At 55.4% G+C, this 26,450-nt stretch overlaps 7 protein-coding genes across 7 annotated transcripts; 2 read left to right on the top strand and 5 right to left on the bottom strand.

The window, feature by feature from the left end:
- Positions 1 to 58: 58 nt before the first annotated feature.
- Positions 59 to 1,543, bottom strand: GLRG_01587 (uncharacterized protein; the record flags this gene model as incomplete). The annotated part of the gene is made up of 1 exon (XM_008092272.1): positions 59 to 1,543. The coding sequence occupies one exon, from the start codon at positions 1,541 to 1,543 to the stop codon at positions 59 to 61; it is 1,485 nt and encodes a 494-aa protein (XP_008090463.1).
- A 1,358-nt stretch (positions 1,544 to 2,901) lies between these two features.
- Positions 2,902 to 5,488, bottom strand: GLRG_01586 (uncharacterized protein; the record flags this gene model as incomplete). The annotated part of the gene is made up of 3 exons (XM_008092271.1): positions 2,902 to 4,245; positions 4,297 to 5,228; positions 5,284 to 5,488. The coding sequence occupies 3 exons, from the start codon at positions 5,486 to 5,488 to the stop codon at positions 2,902 to 2,904; spliced, it is 2,481 nt and encodes an 826-aa protein (XP_008090462.1).
- Positions 5,489 to 7,343: 1,855 nt separating this feature from the next.
- GLRG_01585 (uncharacterized protein) lies at positions 7,344 to 9,630 on the bottom strand (the record flags this gene model as incomplete). Its single annotated transcript, XM_008092270.1, has 3 exons — positions 7,344 to 9,221; positions 9,271 to 9,534; positions 9,592 to 9,630. The coding sequence occupies 3 exons, from the start codon at positions 9,628 to 9,630 to the stop codon at positions 7,344 to 7,346; spliced, it is 2,181 nt and encodes a 726-aa protein (XP_008090461.1).
- An 816-nt stretch (positions 9,631 to 10,446) lies between these two features.
- GLRG_01584 (6-phosphogluconate dehydrogenase) lies at positions 10,447 to 12,129 on the bottom strand (the record flags this gene model as incomplete). The annotated part of the gene is made up of 5 exons (XM_008092269.1): positions 10,447 to 10,887; positions 10,948 to 11,382; positions 11,433 to 11,957; positions 12,018 to 12,039; positions 12,095 to 12,129. 5 exons carry the CDS (start codon positions 12,127 to 12,129, stop codon positions 10,447 to 10,449), a joined length of 1,458 nt encoding a protein of 485 aa, XP_008090460.1.
- Positions 12,130 to 15,312: 3,183 nt separating this feature from the next.
- On the top strand, positions 15,313 to 16,467 carry GLRG_01583 (RNA recognition domain-containing protein; the record flags this gene model as incomplete). The annotated part of the gene is made up of 1 exon (XM_008092268.1): positions 15,313 to 16,467. One exon carries the CDS (start codon positions 15,313 to 15,315, stop codon positions 16,465 to 16,467), a length of 1,155 nt encoding a protein of 384 aa, XP_008090459.1.
- A 994-nt stretch (positions 16,468 to 17,461) lies between these two features.
- Positions 17,462 to 19,537, bottom strand: GLRG_01582 (triose-phosphate transporter; the record flags this gene model as incomplete). Its single annotated transcript, XM_008092267.1, has 3 exons — positions 17,462 to 18,300; positions 18,353 to 18,656; positions 18,725 to 19,537. The coding sequence occupies 3 exons, from the start codon at positions 19,535 to 19,537 to the stop codon at positions 17,462 to 17,464; spliced, it is 1,956 nt and encodes a 651-aa protein (XP_008090458.1).
- A 3,825-nt stretch (positions 19,538 to 23,362) lies between these two features.
- On the top strand, positions 23,363 to 26,149 carry GLRG_01581 (glycosyl hydrolase family 15; the record flags this gene model as incomplete). Its single annotated transcript, XM_008092266.1, has 9 exons — positions 23,363 to 23,499; positions 23,776 to 23,877; positions 23,929 to 24,146; positions 24,201 to 24,702; positions 24,760 to 25,127; positions 25,188 to 25,211; positions 25,265 to 25,447; positions 25,573 to 25,785; positions 25,881 to 26,149. The coding sequence occupies 9 exons, from the start codon at positions 23,363 to 23,365 to the stop codon at positions 26,147 to 26,149; spliced, it is 2,016 nt and encodes a 671-aa protein (XP_008090457.1).
- Between the last annotated feature and the right edge of the window lie 301 nt (positions 26,150 to 26,450).

The raw sequence follows: 26,450 nt of genomic DNA, 5'->3' as shown, positions 1-26,450 counted from the left end.
CTGAGCGTTTCGGTACTGCTTGCTCTTTCAGGGCTCCGCATCATACATATGTCCGCTGTTAATCTTCATCCTCCTCCTGTTCTCCGATAGACGCCTGCTTGAGTGACAGTTCTGCTCTTAGATCCTTCAGGCGAGCCTCGACACGGTTCCTCAGAATTTTGTTGGTTTGGCTCGACTTCTCTTGTTCCTTCTTCGCGATCTCGTTCTTCAGCTGCGCAATATCCTCTCGCACTGCCTTGACCTCGTCCAGCCGCTCCTTATCATCGTCATCGTCATCGTCGTCGTCGTCTTCGTCCTCCTCGCTCGCGACTGACCCCTCGCCGTCACCACTATCCTGAGCATTGTGTGCGGGTGTGCCCGTGTTCATAGTCATGGGTGTAGCAGCCTCAAGTTGTGTTGCTGGCGTGCCAACTTCTGTCGTAGCCTGGTTCATCGCCTCTTCCTCGAAAGCAGCCATAAGCTCGGCCTCCAGATCATCATCGTGCTCATCGAGTTCGCCATCGTTGTAGCCGTCAGCCGGGAAATAGCCGCTGTCGTCCGCCTCACCGTCAGCGTCTTGCTCGTCATCGGAATATTCGTCACCAGACTGCATCTTTCGGTCGTCGACAAGTTCGTATTTGGAGGACAATGCGGCCGCGTCGGCCTGCAGGAGCTTCTTAACCTCGTTTTCCTTCAGCTCGATCTCCGAGCGACTAATAATCTTGGCGAATCTTTGGTTTGTAGCGTCGTGCATGGGTGGCGTTAGACCATGAGGCCACTTGAAGCCATGCTGGATTATTGCAGGCAACGGCGCCTTCTTTGCTTCCTCTTCGCTCCTTACTTGCTGGAAGACCAGGAGCATGTGGCAAATGTCGGCAGACTTCATCAAGGTCTTTCGGTCCCAAGACTTCATACCCTCAGTGATCGTGGGCAACTCCACCATGACCGCGGCGTAGGGCTGCCCCTTCACTACTACCATGGCGCGCCGTGTCTCCTCCTCGAAGAACTTCATCAGGATGTCCGCGCCGCCGTCCTTCCTAGGGACACCAACCTTCCCTTCCTCAATACATTTCCTGACGTATTCGCAGTGTTCACCGGGCATCATGCGCAAGATGAACTGCTCCTCGATTGTAGGATCCTTCTCCTGATCGCTAGCCTCGGAGTCGTAACCATCGCCAGGCGGGTGTACAGGCGGTTTGCCTTTTGACTTGACGACAATATGGCCAGTTCTAGGCGTCGACGCAGTCGGTGTTTTCAGGAGCTTAATCTTCTTCGACGGCTGGCTCCCACCGCCATTATCATCGTCGTCGTCCTGTTCCCGCTTCTTGGACTCGATGAGCTTGCTTGTCGGCTTGGGCTGTCGTCCAGCTTTCGTCTTGGAGGGGGTAGGCGCCGCGGGCCCAGCCGGTGTCGGCGGTTGTGATGACTTCAGCTTAATCTTCATGGATGAGGATGGAGTCGACGCCGATGGCGTCGCGCCGTTCTGTTCGCTAAACGAGGGTTGTCGCGAGCCTACGCTAAGCTTCAGCTTCGGCCGCGGCGGCGGAGCGCTGATTTCCGGCATGTTCGGAATCGTTTGTCAATGTTTTTCGTTCTCCGTTCGCGGGTTCTCTGGCTAGGTAGTGACGGTTTGGGCGCTTTGCTTTTCAACGAGTGTCAGAGAAGGGTCTCGAAACCAAAGTGGCAGGCGCGCCTCGGTCGTCGCGGGGAGTTATGTGGAGCGCATGCGGATATCTTGAGTGGCGGCAACTGGTTAGAAAATTGGTGCTTCGTCTGAGCGGAGTATCGAGGCTTGTTGTCGGGGTTCAGGGCAAAAATAGACACACGACGATTCACAGGTAAAAGGCGGCATGTAAAGGAAGCTATTGGAGGCAAGAGCCAGGCTGCAAAGTGAGGTACTGGCTCATGGTGCTTGGACAGGAACCTCTCACCCTACTCCCTAGGGGCCTAGAAAGGTAGGAGGTACTTTTTTCTGGTGGGCCCAACAGCCTTGCAGGTCGCGTGTTGTAAAGTTTAGCGTGACAAACGCCTATCTATGTCGCGCCCATCTCCACCACGGGTACATGGCACAGACGCTATTCCTTTACCAACACCAACTGGCAACAAAGCTCAGTGGCAAACCGGAAAGCAACCTCAACTGCAGGATACCTACTCATCCTGTTGACTGGCTGCTGCCCTCTTTGTCTGGCCTATGTGGGTTCCTGGACGTTAAGACTTATATTTCTTACTGCGTGGAATAGCTCCCTCGATTTCCATGTCGATCGTTGGAAACCCCACTCTATACTGTCACTCTCAACGCCGCTTCATTATGGCTATGAGAGTGAGACCGGCCCTAAGCCCCAAAGGCGCCGTGAAAATATTCGTCCAAGTTGCCAATATACCGAAGTTGCTCACAAATCATTTCAGAAGAGAAGTTGGGAACTGCTGGAGACACCAAAAACCTTCTGCCCAACCAACACCAGTATATGCTAATGAGCTTACCGGGATCGAGGGGGCCAACCCAAGTGCATTGAAACACATTTCACAAGTCATCTGAACATTGATGGTCTGACGTAGATTTTGTTTAGCTTAAGCTTCAAGTTGGAACTTTTCCAACTAGCAGCACACGCCAGCGATATAAGTCCTAAGCAGCACATATGTAAGACTGAGGTTTCCGAGGCGCAAGGTTTGATAGTTACACCGTTGAACATTGACACCCGATAGTTGAACTTGTAGTTCCTGCAGGGCCAAGAGAAATTAGATACATGCCTGGAATGAGGACTTGCGACGTTCCATTCTGAGTAGAATTCGTTATCTCGGCTTCGCGGTCATCACTTTCTCCCTAGGCTAACACACATTATGGACAAAGAGAAACGAAGCACACCCCCTAACAACCACGGCACCTCTCCAACTCCACTCATACATTCATCCCTGAAACCCTTTCTACAGTACGGTAACTGCGACGGCTGCTACCACGGCACCTAGAAGAGCCGCAACGTAGCCGCTCTGGGTCGTTCTGCATCCCCCAGAGGTAGGGTTGAATACAGTTGGGGCGGTCGTCACCGCGAAGAGCCCGCCAGTGGGCGCCACAGCGTTAGCTGCCGTGGCAAGCACCATCGACGTCATCAGAGTGGATGGCAGGGTAATTACGGGACCAGGAGGACGAACGGAAGTAGTTGCATCTCCGGATCCAAGTTGCGGTTGAGCTGTTGGCTGGCTAGCCGATGTTGACTCACTGGATATCGAGTCACCGGAGCGGCTACTGCTGTTATTTTCATTGTTACCGCCACTGCCTGAACCAGCCCCAGAACCGGTTCCACTAGGTGTGGGCGTCGGCGTGGGTTCAACAGACTTGATCGGGTTCAGGGGCGTGAGGTCGGTAGGCGAAGCTCCATTCGAAGGCGTGCTGTCGCTTGGCCCAGCTGCCGGGGCGGGAACAGAGGGCTCGGGTTGAGGGGGGGCGACGGAAACTCCGGTTGGAGCAACCTCGGGATTCCTCGCGGTAGGTGTGACACTGCTGAGCGAGCTTTCAGAGGACGATGTGGCAACAGGAACAGGAGTAACAGCCGCCGGCTCAGTGACTGAGACGGCTGGCAGAATAGCGGGAGTGCTGGTATCCACTTGCGGAAGAGTCGGGGTACTGGTGCTGAGCTCAGGCGGGGCAATGATCTGAGCACTGGTGTTCAGCTGAGGAGGGGCAGCGATCGGAGTGCTGGTGTTGAGCTGAGGAGGAGCAGTGATCGGAGCACTGGTGTTTAGCTGAGGAGCAGCGATCGGGAAACTGGTGTTCAGCTGAGGAGGAGCAGCGATCGGAGCACTGGTGTTGAGCTGAGGAGCAGCGATCGGAGTGCTGGTGTTGAGCTGAGGAGGAGCAGCGATCGGAGCACTGGTGTTGAGCTGAGGAGCAGCGATCGGGAAACTGGTGTTCAGCTGAGGAGGGGCAATGATCGGAGCGCTGGTGTTGAGCTGAGGCGGGGCAATGATCGGAGCGCTGGTGTTGAGCTGAGGAGGGGCAATGATCGGAGCGCTGGTGTTGAGCTGAGGAGGGGCAATGATCGGAGCGCTGGTGTTGAGCTGAGGAGGGGCAATGATCGGAGCGCTGGTATTCAGCTGAGGAGGGGCAGCGATCGGAGTGCTAGTGCTGAGTTGGGGAAGAGTTACGACCGGGAGGGTCTGGCTAGGAGCCGACGATACTTGTGGAACAGCGCTGGTGCTGTTTGCCGGGGGCGGGGCGGCAGTCTTGACAGGCTTAGCAGAGACAGTAGCGAAAATCGGGGTTGGCGTCGGCTGTTTCAAGTCAACACAAAGTTATCATAGATCTAAAGTTGGACAACTCACTTCAACACTTGGGGCTGCAGTTTGGTTGTTGGCAACTGGGAGACTGGAGACGGACCCGGCCGTAGTTGAAGACTCGGAGACCTTAGAGGTGGATTGGGGGGCTTCAGAGGTCGAGGTCGTCTCGGTAGCGTCGGGAAGAGAAACCGAGGAACTGGTCTTTCCAACTGTGTCTGACGAAGTTGTCGTCTTCTGGTCTTTGGGGGCAGAGACTTTGGCGGGTGGGGTCTGGACAGGCGCTGAAGGAGTCAGGGAAGCTTCGGAAGAAGTAGACACAGCGGAAGTAGTCTTGACGGGCGCAGATGCAGTAGTGTCAGAATTCTGAGGATCGGCCTTCTCAGGGTCGGCCTCCTCAGGGTCAGCCTTTTCGGGGTCGGCCTTTTCGGGGTCGGCCTTCTCCGGGTTGGCCTTATCGGGGTTGGTCTTCTCGGGGGACGCTGACGGAGTCGGGGTAACGTTGGAAGAAGTGGATACAGCGGAAGTGGTCTTGACGGGCGTGGGTGCCGCATTGTCGGACTTTTGAGGATCGGCATTCTCAGGGTTGGCCTTCTCGGGATCAGCCTTCTCGGGATCGGCCTCCTCGGGAGCGGCCTTCTCAGGGTTGGCTTTGTCAGGGTTAGGCTTCTTGGAATCGGACGCCTCGGAAGTTGACTGAGTCGGGGCTCCCTCGGTAGACGTAGCCTGAACAGAAGTCGATGCGGCAGGGGTAGCCTCTGCAGCAACAAAGTTGGCGGGCAAGGCGTTTGCTGGCAGAGTTCCAGAGTACACGACCTTTGGCGTCTGAACGCCGGGCTGCTGAGTAAGCTTGATGATCTGGAATGGCTCGGATATGACGACGGCCTTGGCGGAATCGGTGATCATGATGGCGAAGCTCTCGAAGGCTGCGATAGAGGCGCTTGGGCTCCAGTTCAGGCGGCCGACGTTGTCGATTTGCACTACAAGGTCTGTCAGTCTCCAGGTTACATGTCCTTGCAGAGAGGCGGGCCTTACCTCCAATCTTCTCAGCGATGACGGAAAGGTCTGTCTTGCCGCTGGGGATAAGGTTGATGTTGATGGGCGCCTTGAGACCCGTTGTTTGCCATTCGACCTCGAACTGCTGGTTAGGCATCAACACGTCTCCTCCCCTAGGCTTCGAGATTTGTGCATCGCAAAGGGCAGCGCCCAGCAACAGCGCCAGTGACTTTGCGAACCGCATTGCGTCTTCGAATTAGTCGTTGAAAATAAGAGGATGCGGAGCCTATTGTCCACCAAGATCGAGTGCCTAGTATCGAATCGAACGATAAACGAAGAGAGCGAAAAGGGATGCCAACTAGGGCTCGCGGGTATCGAATTCGAATGAGTGGAACGAATGGACCGGCTTGGAAAGAAGCTGACCTGCAGACCGTATAGAAGAGAAGACAAAAAAATGAAGGTATTCCGAAAAGAACGGCAGGAAACAGAATCGAAGGTAAACTGCGAAAAACAACAACGACAACTACAACAATAACGGAACGAGAAGAGAAGCGAAGACAAACAAAGAATCGGATGAGGCAGACCGGACGAGCAATTAGGGGTGACAGCATCCAGAGCATTCCCCATTCGGATTGACGCCGTTTTGACAATGGGTCATACTCCGTACGTTCAGGGGTATGCGGCTTTTCGTGAGAGGTTTCCCCAGAACGCCAACCCAAAGCCAGGAGTAAAGGCTGGGCAGGGGTGCAGGGGGCGTCTCATCGGTCCACGCACGCTGTTAAGGGATAGGGCCGACAGCAGCAGATTGCGGCATGAAGTGGGCTGGGCCAAGCCATTGTCCGATGCATAAGAAGCATCTCACTTGACGGCTTTAGGCACCCCGGGCCGGGATGATCACTGAGATGCAAAACACCTTGGTGAGGGGCGACGATGGAGGTTGAAGTGGAGGATTTCGCAATAGAGGCAGGCTTGGGTCTCGTAACCACAGGAAGAGCTTGTTTCGTCGATTGCCATTGCTCGGCTGGGCGTCGCGTTGTGCAGGAAGCTCATTCCGGTACGGATACTACAATATGATATCGACGATTTCTCCGCCCTCCTTGCCCCTAGCTCCTGGGAGTCCCATCTTTTGGGTTGGATTTAAGCATGAGATCTGGTAAGGAAGAAACGCCCATAACCTCGGACGGATCTACGGGACCGCTGGTGTCAGACAATTAAATTTTCGTCCAATCTCGTTGCGATGGATCCCTGGAGGACCCATCTTGTCGAACAGTCGAATAATCGAGAAGTTGGACATTGGACGTTGAGATGATAGGGGAGCTAGCGTTGTGGGAAAGCTGCGGCTGAGACACTGTTCCTGGGGTCGATCAAACCTAAAAATCTTGTCGGATCCGAAGCGAGGGCATGGGGCCGCGTTAAGGCCTACTATACGAAAGGCTAAGGAACCACTAACACCGAGTACCGGCCACTTCACCATAACAGGGTCCTTGTATCACCCGTGTTTGACACCGTCACCCTCTAGACTCAAAGGGCGTTCGCCGGGCCGCGTATACATGGTGTCATCCGTGAATGCGACCGTTTCACATCATTTCTCCCAACGTACGAATACAATCAATTGGTTCCGCTGAGCTGTGATCATACGGCTGATTGGCCCGTTGTAAGCGGCCGAAGTCCGACTGGGCCGATGGAGATTGCAATGCATCTGGCGCGACCGAGTCTCATGCAACCTGTGCCAAGAACTGTATAGGTATTACGACGACACACTGCCGTGCCGGTCCAGCAACGAGTTCGCCCGTCAGTATGGAGCAGGCGCCCACGGTCATCGACAATCATTAAGCACAAATGGACTTTGAGGGTGACATTGGTGCTGTAGAAAAGACCCAAAAAAGGCCTGGTTCCATTCCAGTCTTCAACCAACCGCGTAGTACCGTACAACCCTTTACATCTGTCAACGTAAAAATACGTGACACTAGAACTAACTGTGAGCTTCGACCACGTTCAAGCCAGCCAGCCACCGCTCCACCTAAATATACAGTCCGTTTCCGTCCAAGGCATGTGTGCCAACCTTGTCTAGAACATGATCCGAAGCACCCTTGTCCTCTTCAGGCACCACCCTCGGACTGATTTCCTGGCGTGTTGGTACTCGACACGCCGTGGAAAGCATCACCAAAGGCAGAGTCCTCCATCTCCATGTTCATGTCAAGGCCGTCTGCCATGGATGCTCCATAACTAGCCATCGCGTCACCGGCAGAGTCGAGGTCGCCCAGAGAACTAAATCCACCAGGTGTCTGAGTCTCCACTGGCGTTCCGGCGGCGGATGGAATTTTGGCAGCTGCCTTGGGCTCATCACCCTCGGTCGCGCCGGTGCTGGTGGCAGCACCGGCACCGGGGTCGGGCGATGTTCCCCCTTTAGGCACAACCACCCACTCCCCGCTGCCGGTCCCATGGTCGGGCGCGGTGGCAGGCGTATTCTTGGTAGAGCCCGTGTTGCCCATTGTAACATCCTCCGCGGCGCCAGCAGAAGCGCCCGCAGAAGCCTGAGTCTCGGTCTCCTCAGGAATAGTTGGGGGGACTGGTGCAGGCGAGGGAGCGTTCGCGTTGGCTGGGGTTCCGGCCGTGGAGTTGAGAGCAGACATGTGAGTTTGCGGCGTAGGAAAGTTGTTCAGCGGGGTGGAGTTGGCAGAGAACCCGGTATGCATCTCATCCAGGAGTCCTGCCGCAGTGCCACCCATGTCGATGTCCGAGTCACCCACCATCACCCCACTATGTGTAGAGCCAGCCTGGGATGGTCGTCGCGATCCCAAAGCACCTGTATCAGCGCCGGCCGCTGGCGGGAGAGAGCTTGCCGGCGGCGGGACGGGCGAGGGCTCCTTGACGGGCTCCGGAGCAGGCTCCTGGAACCCACCGTCTTGTATCCGGTGGACATTGTGAAGGACTTCGATTTGCCGGCCTAGATTGGCTTCGACCTGGGCCACAATCTCATCCACCTTCTTGTTGTGCTTCTGTGACCATGGGCCAGAGTTATCCTCCGAGTCTGTGTAGTGGCCCTCAATGCGCCACGGCTCTGGGCCATGCTCCTGGACAGAGTTCTTGATATCCTTCTCGGCATCCACAAACACCGAGCTCGCCTTCAGGCTAGCCAAGTTTTTCGCATGCTCCGCCTTCATCTTCTCCATCTCGGCCTTTGTCGCGTCAAGATGCTCCCGGACCCTCTTCCTAAACTCGTCGGCCAGTCCAGGTTCTAGCCGCCCAATATACGGCTTCTGAGGTGGTTCAGTGAGCGCATCCGCACTCTGTGCAGGGAAAATCCCGTCAGTCAGAGACGCCAATTCCCCCTTGAGCCCAAGACCAAGATCAGGGGGTACGATCTGACTAAGACCGTAAGGGGAAGACACAATCTCCTCCATCCACTCGTGATTTTGCTGGTATCGCGCAAAAGAAATGTCCCTTGGGGTCAAGTGATCAAAGAGATCCTTCTCTAGCTCCTCATCATCATGCAGAGCCTCAGCATGAGCGAGAGCTTGTTGATGCTGCTGGGCTTGAGCCTGCGCCTGCGCTTGTTGGCGACCTCGGCGACCCTGGGGACCAGTCGGAGGATAGGCCATCTGCTGCGGAATACGCCGCGACTGCGCCGGCGGGTTGTACATCTGTGGTCGTCCACCGTTACGGGGGAACTGAATTTGGGGCCAGCTGGCGCGATCCGAAAGCATGAAATCCTTGCGGGCAATCTGACCGCACTTCTGAAGGTGATTACGAGTCGCCATAATATGCTGCGTTTCTTGAGAGACGGGGATCAGATTGACCGGAACGCGATCAGGAGGGTCCGAAGGACCGTAATGCACGATCCAGAGACTGATGTCTGGCTGTGGCGCATTCATCACACCAGTCTGCGAAGGCACAAGGCGGAATCTGCGACGCGCATGCATGGCAACCTGCTCTCCAGGAACGAACCCTGATTTGACGTAATGAATCTCGAGAGACTGCAGCCATGGTCAGTTTGCTGTAACGACAAGACAAAGAGATGCGTACAAGTCCATTCCCAACATCCTGTCTATGGTATTGCTCTGGACCCCAGATCATTCCATCACTCGCGAAATTCGTTCCGAGTCTCTTGAGGGGTTGCCATGTGAGATAAACTTGGCCGTCGCGGGGTCGATCGAGGTAGGTCCAGAAGAATGGAGCCTTGTCTTTCGCGACTTGGGGTGCGGCCATCAGCCATTTCGTGACTTGGTTCAAATCGACGCGTGCCTGATCCGCATAGTGGTTGGCAGATATGAGATGGGCGTGGTTCAGCTACAGAATCATGAGCGACTGTTGCATTTACAGCAGGCCAACGGTGCAGCTACTGACCAGCTCCTGATCAATTCCATCACTCGGGTCCTGCGCCATGGTGGATCGCGGTCAAGGGCGCAGGTGTGATGTTGTTGGGTGGATGATGCTGACGCGTGTTGCTCTGGCAGCGGAGAGCAATCAAGTGTTGCCACAAAGTGCGTTCGTGGTAAGAAAAATGGTGACCGTGGAGTAGAGTCAGCGTGCGATGTCGCGACTAATTGGAAGGCTGCGTTGATGGATGAATTAACTCAGTAGGTCGATTCGCGATCCCCAAATTTGTCGCGACAAGGCTATGGTGCCTGAGAAAGACGCTGATTTATGCCACAGCCAATCAAAGCTGCTCAGAGAACAGGGCCGTGCGCACACGCTCCCCTACCACTAAGGTGCCTTCCGGTAGCCATCTACCTAGGTACCTAGATGGGTACTCAACGATAGTGCTGAGTCATCTATAGTCTCCTGTGTGTTCGTTCTAGTTGTCTCAATTTCTCTTCCTCTACCTACCCATACCACCTACCGTACTTAGGAGGTGACCCGGGCGGTGCGCTGAGGATACCAGCAAGAACAGAAATCATGCAGGCCTAGATATTATGGAAAGGTCATGGCAAGCACGCATATTGTTCTCAATCCTGTCCCAACGCCGAAAAGAAGTGGCGCGATTTGGTATAGGGTTAGCTGAAATCATCGACCAACATCGACATGTGATATTTATAACTCGAATGCAAAAGTCACATCTGCAACCAATGCTTTGTTTTTATCTTTTTTTTTTCTTTGGAAATTACGTGGAATCGTTTCGTTTCATTCCCCTGGCACCATTATACCAGATATCATAGCGTGCCCTTTCCTAAATCTACTCGTAACCCATCCAGAAACCTTTTATGCGTTGTAGTTAGAAGCAGAAACATTGCCTCCGCGGCCAGTCCAGTTTACGTGGACACTAGAATTTCCCTGCTTGTATTTGGACACCGCATCCTCCTGGAATTGGAATGTGTGAGCACCGAAGTAGTCACGCTGAGCCTGGAGGAGGTTGGCGGGCAGGTTCTTGGTGCGGTAGCCGTCGAACCAGGAGAGGGCAGTGGAGAAGGCCGGAGTTGGGATGCCAAGAAGGGCGGCCTTGGAGACGACGTCTCTCCAGCCAGGCTGAGCAGTGTGGATGGCCTTGTTGAAGAAGTCGTCGAAGAGGAGGTTCTCGAGGTCGGGGTTGTTGCGGTAGGCGTTGGTGATGTCCTTGAGGAAGACGGAGCGGATGATGCAACCACCGCGCCACATGAGGGCGATGGAGGGCTTGTTCAGCTTCCAGCCATACTCCCTAGCGGCCTACGGTACATGATTGTCAGTATGCAAGGTTTGACAGAGGATATGAGTGTAGCCACATACCTCCTGCATGAGCATGAAACCCTGGGCGTAGGAGACGATCTTGGAGGCGTACAGAGCCTGCTCGAGGTCGTCGATGAACTGCTCCTTGTTGCCCTCGAACTTGTTGTTGCGGCCAACGTAGGAAAGAAGGGTAGAGGCCTTGGTACGCTCCTCCTTGATGGCGGACAGACAGCGAGAAAGGACAGCCTCGGCGATGAGGGTGACGGGCATGCCAAGGTCAAGAGCGTTGACAGCAGTCCACTTGCCGGTACCCTTCTGGCCAGCCTTGTCGAGAATCTTCTCGACAAGGGCGACGCCGTCGTCGTCGTTGAAGTACATGATGTCACGAGTAATCTCAATCAGGAAAGAGTCCAAGACACCCTTGTTCCACTTGGCGAAGACATCACCGATCTCCTTGCTGGAGAGGCCGAGACCACGCTTCAAAATGTCGTAGGCCTACAAAAAATCAGCAGCAGTTACGGAGGCCGGACCCTAGTAACACATACCTCGCAGATGAGCTGCATGTCACCGTACTCGATACCGTTGTGGACCATCTTGACATAGTGGCCAGCACCCTCGTCACCAACCCAGTCGCAGCAGGGTTCGTTATCGCTCTTGGCACTGATGGACTGGAAGAGGTCCTTGAGGTAAGGCCAAGCCTCTTCGTTGCCACCGGGCATCAAAGAGGGACCATAGCGGGCACCCTCCTCACCACCGGAGACACCGGAGCCGACGAAGCGGATTCCCTTGGAGGCGCAGTACTTGGTGCGGCGGTTGGAGTCAGGGAAGTGGGAGTTACCACCATCAATGATGATGTCGCCCTGCTCGAGAAGGGGGATGAGGGTCTCGATGTAGTCATCGACGGCCTTGCCGGCCTGGACGAGCAGCATGACACGGCGGGGGCTCTTGAGCTTGGAAACAAACTCCTCAATGGAGTGAGCGCCGACAATGGACTTGCCCTTGGCCTCGTTGGCGAGGAACTTGTCGACCTTTGAGACAGTACGGTTGAAGGCAGCGATGGTGAAACCGTGCTATATGTATTGTCAGCAACCTGCGGGTGGCTCGACAGGGTCTATGGAAGGTTGACAGACGTCGGCAGCGTTAAGGATAATGCTACGTTGATGGTTAAAATACAGCGCTTATTGCGGTGGGTGGACAAGGGACTTACTTCTGACCCATGACGGCCAGGCCGATGAGGCCCATATCAGCGCTGTGGTAAATCGTCAGCTTCAATGCTCAGGGGCAGCAGGTAGTAGTAATTAGTTGCGAGAAAAACGGAACGGGACCTCGGAGCAGGCACAACGCCAGCCACAATGTTGGCCAGACGAGCGCTGCATTGCATGAGTACATTACTGTGTCCAGGTCGAACAGGAGGAGCAAATAGCTGGAGGCCAACGTCCACTGGGACCTCGCGTGAGCCCGCACCAGGGCCGAAACATCATGACAGACGCAAACTTGCGCGATTTGGCAGTCATCGTAGTCAACGCCGTGAGCATTGGAGGCCGGGAGCGGGGTGGTGGGGTAATTGGCTTTCGAGCGAAGAGGGGTTGGAAGCAGACGAAAACTACTTACACAGGTCCAGACATGATGAAAGATGTGTCGGTGGTGTTACGTGGGGGGGTTGTATTTGATGGAGGAGAGGTTCAGGCGCGCGATTCTTTGGTGGTTGCGGGAGCGTCGAGTTATTTATCTGTAGGGAATGTGTCAAGAAGGAGACCAGCAGCTGGAGCTTTCGTCAACCCGACGAAGTCTGTAGGGGGAGGGTCGACGGAGGGGTAGGATGGGAGGGGGTTTGTGTTAGTGGCAGGGGCCACCCTGACAAGCGCCAAATGTGCACACACTCCTCCCAGTCAACCAGTCTATTGCTTCCCACCAAGCTGCACCAAGCTGCCCGGTGCTTCGCCAGTCGGCAACTGGCCTCAACTTTTTTTTTCGCCTCTGCGCGTGCGCATTGGAAGCAGGGACAAAGACCGGGCAGAAAGCGGAGACTAGATGGCGTCTGCGATGGTCGACAGGGCTGCTTTGACGGCAACACTGGCTTGCAATGATTGGCTTGGTTGGCGGGATAGAACCATAGCTTACTCATGGATCACAGTTCCAGCACTTCCGTACGAATACCAGTGTACGAAAACAAGGGAACAAGGGGGGACATATACATCACCACCCCGACATTGAGCTCCATCAAGGCCCTCATCCCCACTTCCAATTGGACGGCCTGTCATGGAGGGGCAGACTATGACGATGGCCTCTTGATACCTTCTGTTTCCCGCGCTGTCCAGCTTCTTCTCGACGTTTGTTTTGGCCAGCTCTAGCAGGACCTCTCCTGTCTCTCCGGGCAGGGCAGAAGCAAGTCCAGTCATTGCAGAATATTGACTCAAGCACGGTACAGCATCGAGCACCTCCGTGTGCTTACAGTAGCGACTCCCGAGGTAGGTGCCACGGTTAACGCATTGTGCAATAGCCCGGCACGCGTGGCGGATGGCGGCCCAGCAACGACCATCATGCCTGTTCCACGCCGGCGGTGTTTTAGTCAAGCAGCGCGCCAGCCTGACGCAGCCCGTCGTCCAAAAAGCCGCTTCTGGATCCGTCCAGTTGTGGTTCGATTCGGCGATAGGCACCCCTTCCTATTGGTGGCCGCGAGTTGTCTCACACTCTGGTTGTTCCAGGGAGATTTGCGACTACGGTATTCAAACTCGATGCGTCAGACCCTGACGTTTCGCAACTCACAGCCGTGGAGGAACACGGTGCGCTCGGTCTATAGGACGCGGGGGGTTCTAGCTAGTTGGCAATGCTAATCTGCGCGCTGCCTGCCTGGCGGCACATGTTTTCTTTCTCCTAACGGAGCTCCGGTGTTCGCTCGTTCGCGGCTCGCCTCGCTTTGCTCGCTTCTACACCATCGTGGACAGCGGGGGGCTGAAGGGAACAGGGTGTCTGTCTGATGGTGTCCGTCTGATTACTCAAAATATCCCCGAGAGCCGCCATGCACAACCCAACATCAAGCCAAGAATCGCATTGGAGGCCATTCCGTCTTTTCAGCTCTTCGGCATAAAAAACGCCCCCTTACCCTGGGCAATGTCCACCAGCAGAGCTTTAAAGCAACTCCGGATGCCCAGACAGATATCTCGCTGTCGCGGTTCGTCCAAGAGCGCGCTCCGGCATTTCGTCCGGACGCGAAGAACCCACGGACAAAGATGCAGCTTATTACTACCAGTTCACCTGAGCAGTGAAATATGTCAGCGAGAGATAATGCATGCGCCTTGTGGTTGCTTTCCCTAGACGGCTGATAGCAGGCCTTTTCCGGCATGCGCGACAAGCAAAACATGCGCCTCAATGGGTGGTGTGCAGAGGCAGTCGGACCCAACCAGACCGAAGCTGGCCGGAAGAAACCCCTCTTGGCCGAGCATGCTGGTCAAATCGATTATGTTCGTTGAGACCCACACCCTCAGCAGAAGGGACAGAAAATATCGCACCTCTGTCCCCAAAGCACCTAATGTACCTACCTACTTTGAGGTGCGAACGGAGACCGAGAGCATCGGTAGATCCGCCCTGGGCCGCTGGTTGCTCACCAATCGACAAACCTGGCTCTGACATGGGAAACGAGGGGCAACCTCAATCTTAGTGGGGGTTGGTCGCACGACCCGGAGTTGTCGGTAAGGAACCCCGCTAGAGCTCCGCTGTGAATCCACGCGCATTGTTGATTGGCATGGACCGACCGTGAGAAAACACAGCGTTGATGGTCATGATGTCAGCCAACAACTCAGCGGTGTAACAAACGAATTACTGCATCGACAGTCACCCGCCATATCAGTCTGACCGATAAGAAGTACCTAGTTGATGCAGAAACGGAGCGCAATAGAAGAAGTTCCGGTGATGACAACCCAGATTGGCAGAGCAAAGCAACCGGGCCGATGCCAAATGGCTCAAGACGGAAAGTCCGTCCTTGTTTTCCGGCTTTGACTGGACTGCACGGAGGACCTCGGGATTCAACGGGCTTACTTAAGCAATGTCGTTTGATTGACCGGCAGATGTGGTACCGGCCCACACGGGAGAAGCTGCCAAGGTTCTCACCAATGGAGCCACTCTTCGCACGTGACTATATCGGAGTTAGCCACTAGCCACATCGGCTCTACGCCGTCGCCGAGGCTGGAGGCTCCATCGTCACATTTTCTCCGGTACCATCACGAAACACACCCATCTCTGCATTTGCGCCAGCTCCGACCGATAGCACGTGCAGCGTCGGCAATAGCAACCAGCAAAGGAGATCTTGACTTCTTTGAGCGGGAACCCCCAGGCTCAGAGGTACGTTAACACAAAGAACGCTTCCAAGCAAGCCCACGCGACTTGCCCTAAAGAAAAATCATCTTTGAAATCCGCAGTTCATTCATCATGGCATACCCGCCCCCTCCAGGTATCTCAAGCGGGCCTTCCGCCGGCAATCCGTCCTCTCACCCCTCCCTGCCCGCACGGCCGCCCCCGTCCAAGACCTCCGGAGGCTTCAAGCCCGCCTTCAAACCCGCGTTCGGCGCGGCAGCCTCCCCAGCGGCAGCGCCCACCTATTCGAGCGCATCAAGCTACACGCCAGCGCCCGCCCCCAACTATGGCACCTCCTACCAGTCCTATCCGCAACACTCCTCGCCCGCGGTAGGGAGCGCAGGGCCCTATCAGACACCGCCATCCTCATACAACCAATACCCACAAGCCGGCGCCGGTGCCGGTGCCGGTGCCAGCTACGGTCAGGCCACGAGCTACAATGCGCCGCCTTCCACGTACGGCGCTGCCCCGCAGATCCGTAACCCTTTCCCGATCCCCGGCAGCGCCACCGACTACGACCCCGACATGGCGATGCAGATAGCCCAATGGCAGAGCGCATACAGCTCCCGGGATGCGACGAACAGAGACGTCGTCGGCGGTCCCGGCGGTCGCGGCGCCCCGGCGACGGGCGGCTCGGCGGCGGTCCCCTCCGTCGTGCCCGACCCCGCAGCAGTCGCCGCGGCAGCGGCAGCGGCGAACCAGCCCCCGGAGCGCAAGAAGACCGTCGTCCGAGAGGGCGGCGGCAAGAAGTGGACGGACGATACCCTGACCGAGTGGGACCCAAGCCACCTGCGCCTTTTCGTCGGCAACCTCGCGGGCGAGGTGACGGACGAGTCTCTTCTCAAGGCCTTTGCGCGGTGGAAATCCGTGCAAAAGGCGCGCGTCATCCGCGACAAGCGCACCGCCAAGTCAAAGGGCTACGGCTTCGTCTCCTTCAGCGACGCCGACGACTTCTTCCAGGCCGCCAAGGAGATGAACGGCAAATACATTCAGAGCCACCCCGTCACGGTCCGCAAGGCCAACACGGAGATCAAGATCACCAATGTCAAGGAGAAGAACCATCACAACAACCGCAAGAACAAGAACAAGAAGCACTCCGGCAACGGCGGCAGCGGCAGCAAGCATGCCGGCGAGGGTACCGGATACGAGCCCCACCTCGGCCCCGTGCACAGCCACGGCGTCACCAAGCCGGGGCAGAAGACCAAGAACGGCCTCAAGCTGCTCGGGTGAACGTTCATCTTCCGCCGGTGCAGTGTATTTCTTTTTGTTCGAGTAGGCTCGGCGGGAAGAGGGGGGGGGGGGGGGGGGGGGCGTTTGGAGTTGGAGGTTCATCATACCCATTCTAATCATCGACGCGTGACTCAAGAATAGAAGCATTTTCTCATACTCGAACCTAAGTGTCGTGATGTTCGCATTCGTGGTTTGTACAAGCGTGCAAAGCCCCTTAGCCGCAGTGGCATAGTAAGCCGGTAAGCATAATGTATGAATGCCATATGCTCCATTCCCATGCCAACTCCAGGTTTCACCATGGCAGTTCACATCGGTCGAACGAGTTGCACTTTGTGCGTTGCTTCTGAAATTTGCTCGCAGTTAACATATCCGAGGCTCCTACACCAACTTGTCCGTGTCCAGCAGGTCGGGGACGGTGACCGGGAGCAAGGCCTTCGCACGTTACCTAGGTAAGCGAGCCGGAGTACCAGTCTCTTTTTCGCTGAACCCCAAGCCCATCGTAAGCCACCCTCTTTTGCGGAAACATGCATGTACTATGACGGGAGGTGTGGTGACTTTTTTGTTGGAACCATGTGTATGTGCCATTTGTGGTCGATCATGCTTGATATTCTCTTGTGTATCTAACCTCTCTGGGAAATTACACCAAGATGATGTCTAGAACCCAGCGGCCTGGGTCTTGACTTTGTTCTACTCTGCCGCCAATGGTATATCCACCTCGTTATGCAACTCTTTCCTTTCAAACCTAAGAACTTGGGGATTCATCCATAGAGAACCCGCGAGTATATAACCATTTTGCCAAATTCTCTCTCAGAGACCTTGAGTCTCCTTCCCAGATAAAGCCCTTGAACTCCTTGCCTGCCTCATCTGCCAACCGACAAGATGCGTTTTGATCCTTTTGAAAAATGAAAAATGTACAATTTGTTTGCCGGATGCCTCGAACTGAATTTACAATAAAGACGAGCACGTACGGGGGGGGGGGGGGGGGGGTGTCCGTCTAGTTGTCGCGGTGAGCCTGGGCTGTTCGTGATCCTTGCGCCGTGTGTTGCGGGTTGGGCAAAATATCGCCGTCTGCAGTGACGAGGTTGTCCTCATAATCGGTGCTGTTCCGCAGAAGGCCCGTTTCTTCGCCACCATCGTCGTTGTCGCTTCCGCTCGAAGACGAGCCGGAGGCAACCTCCATGTGGCCACGCTGGACCTCCTTTTGAGCATCCTCACGCATCTGAGTGATCTTGATATAGTTGTACGCAACGATGGCGCCCATGGTGGTGATGAGACCGACGAAGTTGATGGGCGTCAGGCGGTCGTTGAAAACGAGAGCGGCAGCAGAGATGGTGACAACCTCCTTGAAGATACCGGCAATGGAGAGGGTGACAACCGAGGTGCGCTGCAGGAGAGCGAACTCGGAGGCGGTCATGAGGAAGGCGATGCAGCCGGGGAAGAGCAGGAACAGTGGGGTCGTGATAGCACCCCACTCGGCCACGAGGATCTTCAGGCCTTCGATGAGAGCCGGGAAGCCCTCGACGGGAATGGCAATGACGATCAATGTCAAAAACATAACTGGCGCCAGGAAAAAAATACTGGAAAAGGGGTTGGAGGTCGCTGGATTGCGGAGCAGAAGGATCTGGGTCAGACCCCAGCGGAAACCTGAGAAAAAGGCGGCAGAGATGACGAGGATGAAGCCGCTGACCTTGAATTCGACTTCCCCCGAGACCATGAGAACGACACCGAGAGTCATTGTGGCAATGATGGCCACAAGACGCCAGGTAGGCTGTTCGAGCCGGAATAAGAAGGCGAAGATCAAAACGAACGCTAGAGAAGATGATTTGCACATAGCTGGCCCAGGCGTTAGTATTATCGGAAAGCTCAGGCGGCGCAATCTACGTACTGTAAAAGGTGAGGGTAATGAACTTGAGTGAGGTGTTTCCCAACCCGATATCAAGACCTGTCGCGGCGCCGCAGGGCCCGATGCGCGTCAGGTAGAACATCTTGGTCATCAACGGCCGGTCCGGCTCGGATTCATGGCGTGAGCGGCCCATGTCCGAGTTTCGCAGGCCATTTGACGGGCGTAGTGAGGGTACTAAGAATAAGACCAAAGATGAGAGGGCGAACTGCACCAGCATGTGGCAGGCGGTCGTAAACAGGGGGAAGGCGAAATTGAGGCGGTTTTGGTCGAACATCCATTTGTTGTACTGCGAAGATGGAGCGTCAGCTTGCGTTTTCTGCTGACGGGAGCAACAATAGAAGAGCAAAAGCTTACCAATGAGATGCTGAGTGAGAACAAGTACCACAGCAAGATCAAGACCACGTTGATGACAGACCTCCTAATAACGTTTTGGTCGGCCTCCTTCTTCTCCTCGGCCGAGATCTCTCCGCGGACGATTCTCTGGTCTAATCGTGTGTTGTTCCTTCTCTTATTCTTCTTCCTGCGCTTGTCCTTCTTCGTCAGGCCCATCTCCTCGTCATCGTGGAGGTCCTCGTCGGAGAAGCTGTCGTTTTCGGCGTCTTTGGAGGCCGACGGTGTCGCGCCCAAGTCCTCCTCCGATATCTTTGGTTCTTCGGACAGGTTCCCCTGACTCCTCGACGGGGCCTTCTGGTGGTTGCTGGAGCCGGCGTTTTGCATGAGAGAACTGCGGCGCCGGCGGTGACCGACCCCTTTCAACGGCTCCATCTCGAATTCTTGTTCGGTAACGGGGCCGCGTGCGCGGATAGGGTTCTCGTTATTAGTGTTGGTCAAGGTAGGGGCTGAGCCCAAGTGCGAATATGTGTGAATAAGATCAGTGACGGCGACGTCTTGTGACCGGGGGTCATCCGGGTTCGCGGGTATTGGCGATGTGGTCGCGTGGCCAGGGGATGACGCGGTGGACGGTGGGAGGAGCAAAGGTGACGGGCTCAGGAGGCAAGGCGGGAGGGCGTCTTCGTGGTCAATGGGATCGGGGGAGGATGATGTGGCACTGGCAATAGCAGAAGCAGAAGCAGAGGCAGAGGCAGAGGCGGATCGACTAGGGTCAGGAGGCAGCACATGCACAAGTGAGGATGAGGTCGAGTCTGACGGGGAGGAGGATCGGGGCATGATTTAATCTGGGATTCCACAACGGGGGTTCGCAAGTGGTAAAGGCAAGGTCGGGTCGGGTCTGGTCCCGGTCCAGGTCCTGGTAAACTAGGTCCAGATTACCGCAAGGTACGGATACTGCTCTCTGGCTCTCGCTGCCTGCGCATCTGATTGTTGTGTCCACTCTGGACTGGGGAATTGCTTGTGCTTGTGCCTGTGCCTGTCGGTGGAAAAAGAGAGAGGGGGTCGGGACGAGAGAATGGGCGCCGCTCATTTGCCGACGGTGGCTAGGTCGGCGGTAGTGCTTTGGCGTTTTCGTACATTTTGGCGGTGCTGGGCTGGGCTGGGCCTTGGGTTCGGGACGAGAGAGGAGCACAGGTTCCAGGTCACGACGGTGCGGATCACTTCTCTAGTCAAGGTCAAGTGTCACGCCCACACGCTGATTTCAGTGTGGACCAGGGTGGGAAGAGAGGAGAGGGGGGTAGTGCTAGGAGCATAGGTACGTACCTACGCACGCAGGCACGCAAGGCACCTGGTAGGTAGGTAATGAGTGTACGGACTACGGAGTAGGTACCTATGATCTCGGTGGCTTGGTCTCCCCCGTCCGTCACTCCCTATTTCTTCCTCCTCTCCTGACTCCGTATCTTGGAACGAAGCCACGATGGTGTTGCCGTGTGGTTGCCCGCCTACAGATTACCTACCTACCTACCTACCTACCTAGCATTACATAGGTAGGTAGTTGGTTCAATACCAGTCAGTCCCCTTGTCCACAGCATTTATTCTTCACTTATGTTGGGCGAGCGCTACAGAAGCTTTCAGTACCTAATTATACCGCCAATTGCCGCTGACCTGCCTGCCAGGTCAATCTCGCCCAAAATGTCAAGTGTCCATTGTCTTTGCTTTTCTCTCCCAAGATGAAATGTGGATATCATCTTGGCGTGCCTCATGGTGGAGACGGCTCGTGGGCAGCCGCCACAAGACGTTGCATTCGCTTGTTGCGGCGGTCAGGGTCGCCATCAGGGATGACCTTCCGTAGGTATTGCTCCCTGTGGCATGCCAGCTCACCATCAAGATGCATCATGGGTCCAATCGAGGCAAACCTAATGCGACGGAGGGGGATGGAGGGAAGGAGGCGAATCAGATGAAAAACCAGCCCGAGCGAAAGCAGGCGGGAAACGGCAAGACAGGCACCGCGGGAGTTCCGGCATTTCAGCCCCCCATCAACGTACCCAGTATTGTCAGGCACCTACCCGGTGTTGGGTTAGGTAGGGTGGTAAGTGGTAGGTAGCAGCATCGTGGGCTATTGTTGCTGGAAGTCTGAGGGAAGGAAATATCGGGTCTGCCCCCCAAACCCCATCAGATCTGGCGTGGCGTGTGGCGACCTTGTTTACCTACCTACCACCCCACCTAGTAGTAGCCTAGTAGGCAGGCGCCTAGGCAAAGGTACCGGTAGGTAGTATCCGTAGTCAACAGGGGGTTCGCACGGATAATGCATAGCGGCAATAAGAGGAGGCCTCTATAGTGTAGTGTAGTGCGCCCATTACTCCGTAGCCAAACTCGAATCGCGTCTTGAGCCATCTCGGGATACGAATACACAATGTGTTTGCTTGGTTTTATACTTTCACGCGGGCTATCACTAGTGTCTCCATCCCCTTTATTCCAGACCAGAAGTATATGTCGAATTGGAGCACCTCCAGGTTGGCCAAGTTGTTAGTTGCCCATACGTACAATAGGGTAAACTTACCGTGAAACAGAGCAGATGCATAACTCAAAATCGGGTCAGATCACGGCACAAATATGAGCCTCATCTAAAGAAACAGTGGCCCAAGTTTCACATATGTTCGTCTAGCCATGTAAGCTTGATCCAGCCGTCGTCTGTCACACCCGGAGTCGCAGGTTTTCTCCTCCACTTGGAAGCCTATTCGAGCGAACTTTACATACCGCAATATCATCTCGTTCACCAGCCCCGGGTCCCCGTTTGCTTCTCGCACTGACTTCAGAGCACGGCATCGTGTGCATGACGGGCTCTCGGCTAGGTTTCTGGCCTTGTGGCTCAGTCTCACGGCTATCAACAGGCAACCGAGAAAACCCCAACCGGGATGGGGTGGTGCTCAGTGATCCAACCCACCCATGAACCAACCGCAACTCCTTTCCCACCGCCCCAACTCCCAACCAGACTTCACCGTCCGTGTCTTCCGGACCGGCTTCTCGGGCGGAGCCGCGACCCGCTGCCGAGCAAATACCCCGCCTGCCTAGCAAACCACTTTGCAGACCGCAAATAACACATCACAATCAGCTTTTTCTCTTGGTCATCACCGCTTGGACCAAGGTTGCCAGCATCTGTGCCACTATGGTATGGCTCGTGATGCTGGAACCCACTTGGACCAACACAAGCTACAAGCCACTTTCAATCCAATGAACCAGGCTGCAACAGGACCTTTGTGATAGGTTGAGTGAGCCACGGTATTCTCAGCAAGGGACTTTTTACTTCAGATACGAATGTCCCCTTGATCAGCAAGCTTGGGAGCAGAGACTGAGGGCCTAGAAACAGAACTTTTCATTGACAGGTGCGGCATTGACCACGCGCCACACCTGCCTCCCCCATAGTGAACGTGAGCAATCAAGGAAGGAAAAGGAAGAAAAGAAGGGGCGGGTCGCTCGGCCCCTTGGTGTCGGAACCCGCTGGATGTCTTGTGCCGCTCAGCCGGCGCCAACCCAACCTTTTCCTATTGAATTAACCAGAACATGTGTGACCGGCTTCCGCCCTCACGAGAGTCGGTCTGGGCTAGATACCCTACATATCTCAGTGAACAGCTCCAAGCGAGACACCAGCCTCATGCCTACCCAACCTCCCATCGGCCGTCTTAATCGTCGCGCCATTGCGTTTTGTCATTCTCGGACTCCCCGATGTCTCGAACAACGGGTGAGGGGGGAATGATCGGACAAGAAAACTATGTCGAGCCCCGAAAGGGAGAGCCGCCCAGGCTTCCCCATGATGTCAGGCGCCGCCGCCATTCATTACGCTCGCCCACGTATCAGTACTCTATCGATCGGATGTTGCGTCTTAGACAACTCGGGGAAGAGAGGTGCAGTGAATTCTTTCGCAAACACCAGCCAACAAACATCCCATTGGAAAGAGATCTTCGGCGGACGCAGAGCTCTCGTTCCGATTCTGCCTAAGCTCCGACAAGGTAGCTCTTCGCATGCCTGTACCTGGCCCAGCTCGGGTTTGGGTGCAGATCTAGAAACTCGCTGGAGATGGCTCCAACCCGGCATCTGCCGCAGCTCGAAGCGCCCACATCTTTCAGAGCGTCATCGGCTTCTTCCTCGACATCACCAATGGGTCGAGTTGCTTTTGTTTCCGGTTGCTTTTCAAAATTAAACCCCCAACCAAGCCGAGTCCAACGGCAATGCAGCTAGTGCTCAGGGGAGGAATGGATTACTCACCGTCGGTAAGAGGACCCCCCGCGTCTTATTGGACGTTGTCAATGGGAGACAATCGTGACGGAACCGTCCATTGACATTGGTCTAACGGTGTCTCTTCCTCTCGCCGCCACACCCAGCCGCACATCGTGGCTTCCTGTCATCCAGCAATCGCCGGGGTTTACCCCTCTACCTTGATTAGACCCAAAGCTTGTTGACCTTAACCCCCCAGCTTCCATAGCTTTCGATCTCACCAAGGCCTATCTGTGTCTTGTATTCCCTAGATAAGAGCCTACCGCTGTGAGCTCGTTCGCGGAAATCATCTCACGGAGAGCATCTGTTTATCAAACAAAAAGTGACGATTCTTGTCTTTTGTCTTAAACAACTCATAAGCCTTGTTCCATTGTTCCGACAGCCGACGTCATGGCCCAGCAATGTTCGACGAGGCATGCTACCGGCAGCCACTTCGGGTACCTACCCATCGAGGACTATGGCATGATTGGCAACATGCACACCTGCGCCCTTGTTGGAATGAACGGCTCTGTTGATTTTATGTGCTGGTACGAAACATCTCTTTCCTGCTCTGCGTCAGGTAGACGCTCTCGGCCGCGATCACGCTCGGCCGAGTGGCCATTCCTGTGAATCTTTCCACTCACATTACGCCCATTGCTTTTGTCACTCGCATTGGGAATGATGGGCTCGGAGGTTTCCACGTCGTCTTCGCAAGGTCGGGATGAGCATGGGTGTCAATGGGACTTTCTCCGGCCCATCCGGTTACACCCAACTTGATGCTAGGCCAATGTCGACGAAGCTCAACATCTAACTCAACTGTCTAGGCCGGACTTTGACTCGCCGAGTGTCTTCTGCCGGCTTCTCGATAAGGACAAGGGGGGCTTTTTCAGCATCTGCCCTCACCCGTCCAAGCAGTGTACCACCAAGTGAGCACGGAAAGCGTCGTTTGCCGAGACTTGTCTGAATAACACTTAAAGGCAACAATATCTCCCATCTTCCAACATTTTGCAGACCAGATACATTCACGATGACGGCGTCGTTGACCTTGTGGACTTTTTCCCTCGGCCGAAGACCGCCACAGTCTTGTCGACGAGTGCCCGCCAGACCGCGTTCCGCGAGGCTATCAGGATTCAGGAGGAGCTCAAGAAATGGCTTGTCCGACGAGTCGAGTGTGTCCGTGGTCATCTAGAGATGGGTAAGTCGAGCTCTTGCTTTAACAAGGGCTCAAATATCCATTAACGTGCTGTAGAAATTGAGATATTCCCAGCTTTCCAATATGCTAATGAGACTCATGTTACCACCATTGTCGAGCCAACTCACACCATAGGTAGCCCGAGCAAGGCTGTTACCTTCCACAGCGAGCATTACAAGATGCAGCTGGACGTCACCGTTGACACGGAATCGGACTCGGCGCCTACTGTCACTTTTAGAAAGCAGAAGCGCGAGGGGATGCTGGGTGAGGGTGTGGTCGCCCGCATCGAGATCAAAGAAGGCCAGGCCGTTTCGTTTGTCCTGCGCAACGATATCCCCAATCATGTTACCGAGAACATCACAACCGCCGTACTTGATAGCCAGCAGCATGACACGGCGACCTACTGGTATAACTGGATCTCCAAGAGCAAGTACAAGGGCCGATCGCGCGAGGTCGTCAACCGAAGCCTGATGCTATTGAAGATGATGACGTACGAGCCGACTGGTGCCATCATCGCCGCTCCTACATTTTCAATTCCGGAAGATATTGGCGGCACACGGTAAGGTCTCATAACCGGCTCTCTGTGTTGCCGAACCTAGCTCACACAGTCACCCAGAAACTGGGACTATCGTTTCTCCTGGGTTCGTGACTCGAGCTTTACCATATACATCCTCCTTCGATTGGGCTTCACTGCCGAGGCGGATGCTTACATGAACTTCATCAGCGAGCGCTTCATCAAGTCCCGCCGCCCCAACGGCGAGCTGCCCATCATGTTCACCATTCGCGGCGAGACCGATATCCCTGAGGTCGAGCTCGATCACCTCGAGGGGTACAGAGGCAGCAAACCAGTGAGGATCGGCAACGGCGCCGCATCCCACCAGCAGTTTGACATTTACGGGGAGCTAATGGACGGCATCTATCTGTACAACAAGTACGGCAAGCCGATCAGCTGGGACCAGTGGTGTTCTGTGAGAGTGATGCTGGGTAATCTTTCGCTCCCCCCCCTTATCTCGGTCCGTCAGAGAAGCTGATTCGAGCGCCCAGATTTTGTCCTTACGCTCACAGATAGTGAGCCTCCAAACTCGGATAGAATGACCGCTCCTTACTAACATCGTTGATAGAGCCTGACATGTCCATCTGGGAGGTCCGCAACCATAAGCAGAACTTTACCTACTCCAAGATCATGCTCTGGGTCGCCTTCGACCGCGGCCTCCGCCTCGCAGACAAGCGCAACTTCCCCTGCCCCAACCGCAGCAAGTGGCTCGCGGCCCGTGACGGCCTCATGGAGGAGATCATGGAAAAGGGTGTGTGCTAGCTCTCGGTCTCCCTCTCTAAGCCCAAGACGTCCTGAGCTCATATCCCTGATGAAAAACTCAACACCCCACAGCTGACTATTTAGTGCCCGAACCGTGAGCTGACTGGGTGAAAGGATATAACAAGGACATGAAGTGCTTCGTCCAGAGCTACGAGAACAACACCAAGATCGACTCCTCGATCCTTATCGCCCCGCTCGTCTTCTTCATCGCCCCCAATGACCCTCGGTTTCTCAACACCATGGACCGTATCCTCCTGCCCCCCGAGAAGGGCGGTCTCACCAGCACCGGCCTGGTGTACCGGTACAATACTGAGCTTTCGGATGATGGTGCGTCTTGCTCCCCTCCCTTCCCAGCATCACAGACGCGTCAGCCCACCCACCCCCCTTTACCGCGATAGCTAACGCCACAACCCATCTCCTAGGCGTCGGCGGGAGAGAGGGCGCCTTCAGCATGTGCACGTTCTGGCTGGTCGAGGCCATGACGCGCGCCTCCGCCTACGAGCCAAAGTACCTCGTGCGCGCCGTCAATCTCTTCGAGAACATGCTCGGCTTCTCTAACCATCTGTCCATGTTCTCCGAGGAGATTGCCCGCAGCGGCGAGCAGCTCGGCAACACGCCCCAGGCCTTCAGCCACCTCGCCCTCATCAGTGCCGCGTTCAACCTCGATCGCGTCACCGAGGTCAAGCGATGAATTGGAAAGTAGCGGTGGGAGGAGTGTCTCGTAGCAGGGGCATACACACCGCGACGCACAGGCGGTGTGGCCTCCTCCATGACGGATAAAACGAGAACGTTTGAATGTGATGTGATTAGCATAGTCTAGTTCGCTATGTAATAAAGCCCGGCGAGCAGACCCATCATGCCTGCTCAGACCACGGGCAAAGAATAGAAGCATCATGCACTCTGAAGACCTTGCCCATTGAGCCCACCCAATCCGTCCCCCCCGAGACAGAACGCTCGCTCTCTTTTTGAAAAGAAAAAAAAAAGTGCTTGGT

This window comes from Colletotrichum graminicola (genome assembly GCF_000149035.1).
Source record: "Colletotrichum graminicola M1.001 genomic scaffold supercont1.4, whole genome shotgun sequence".
Classification (NCBI taxonomy): Eukaryota; Fungi; Ascomycota; class Sordariomycetes; order Glomerellales; family Glomerellaceae; genus Colletotrichum; species Colletotrichum graminicola.
The sequence above is the reverse complement of the archived record's forward strand: the minus strand, read 5'-3'. Positions and strand labels throughout refer to the sequence as shown.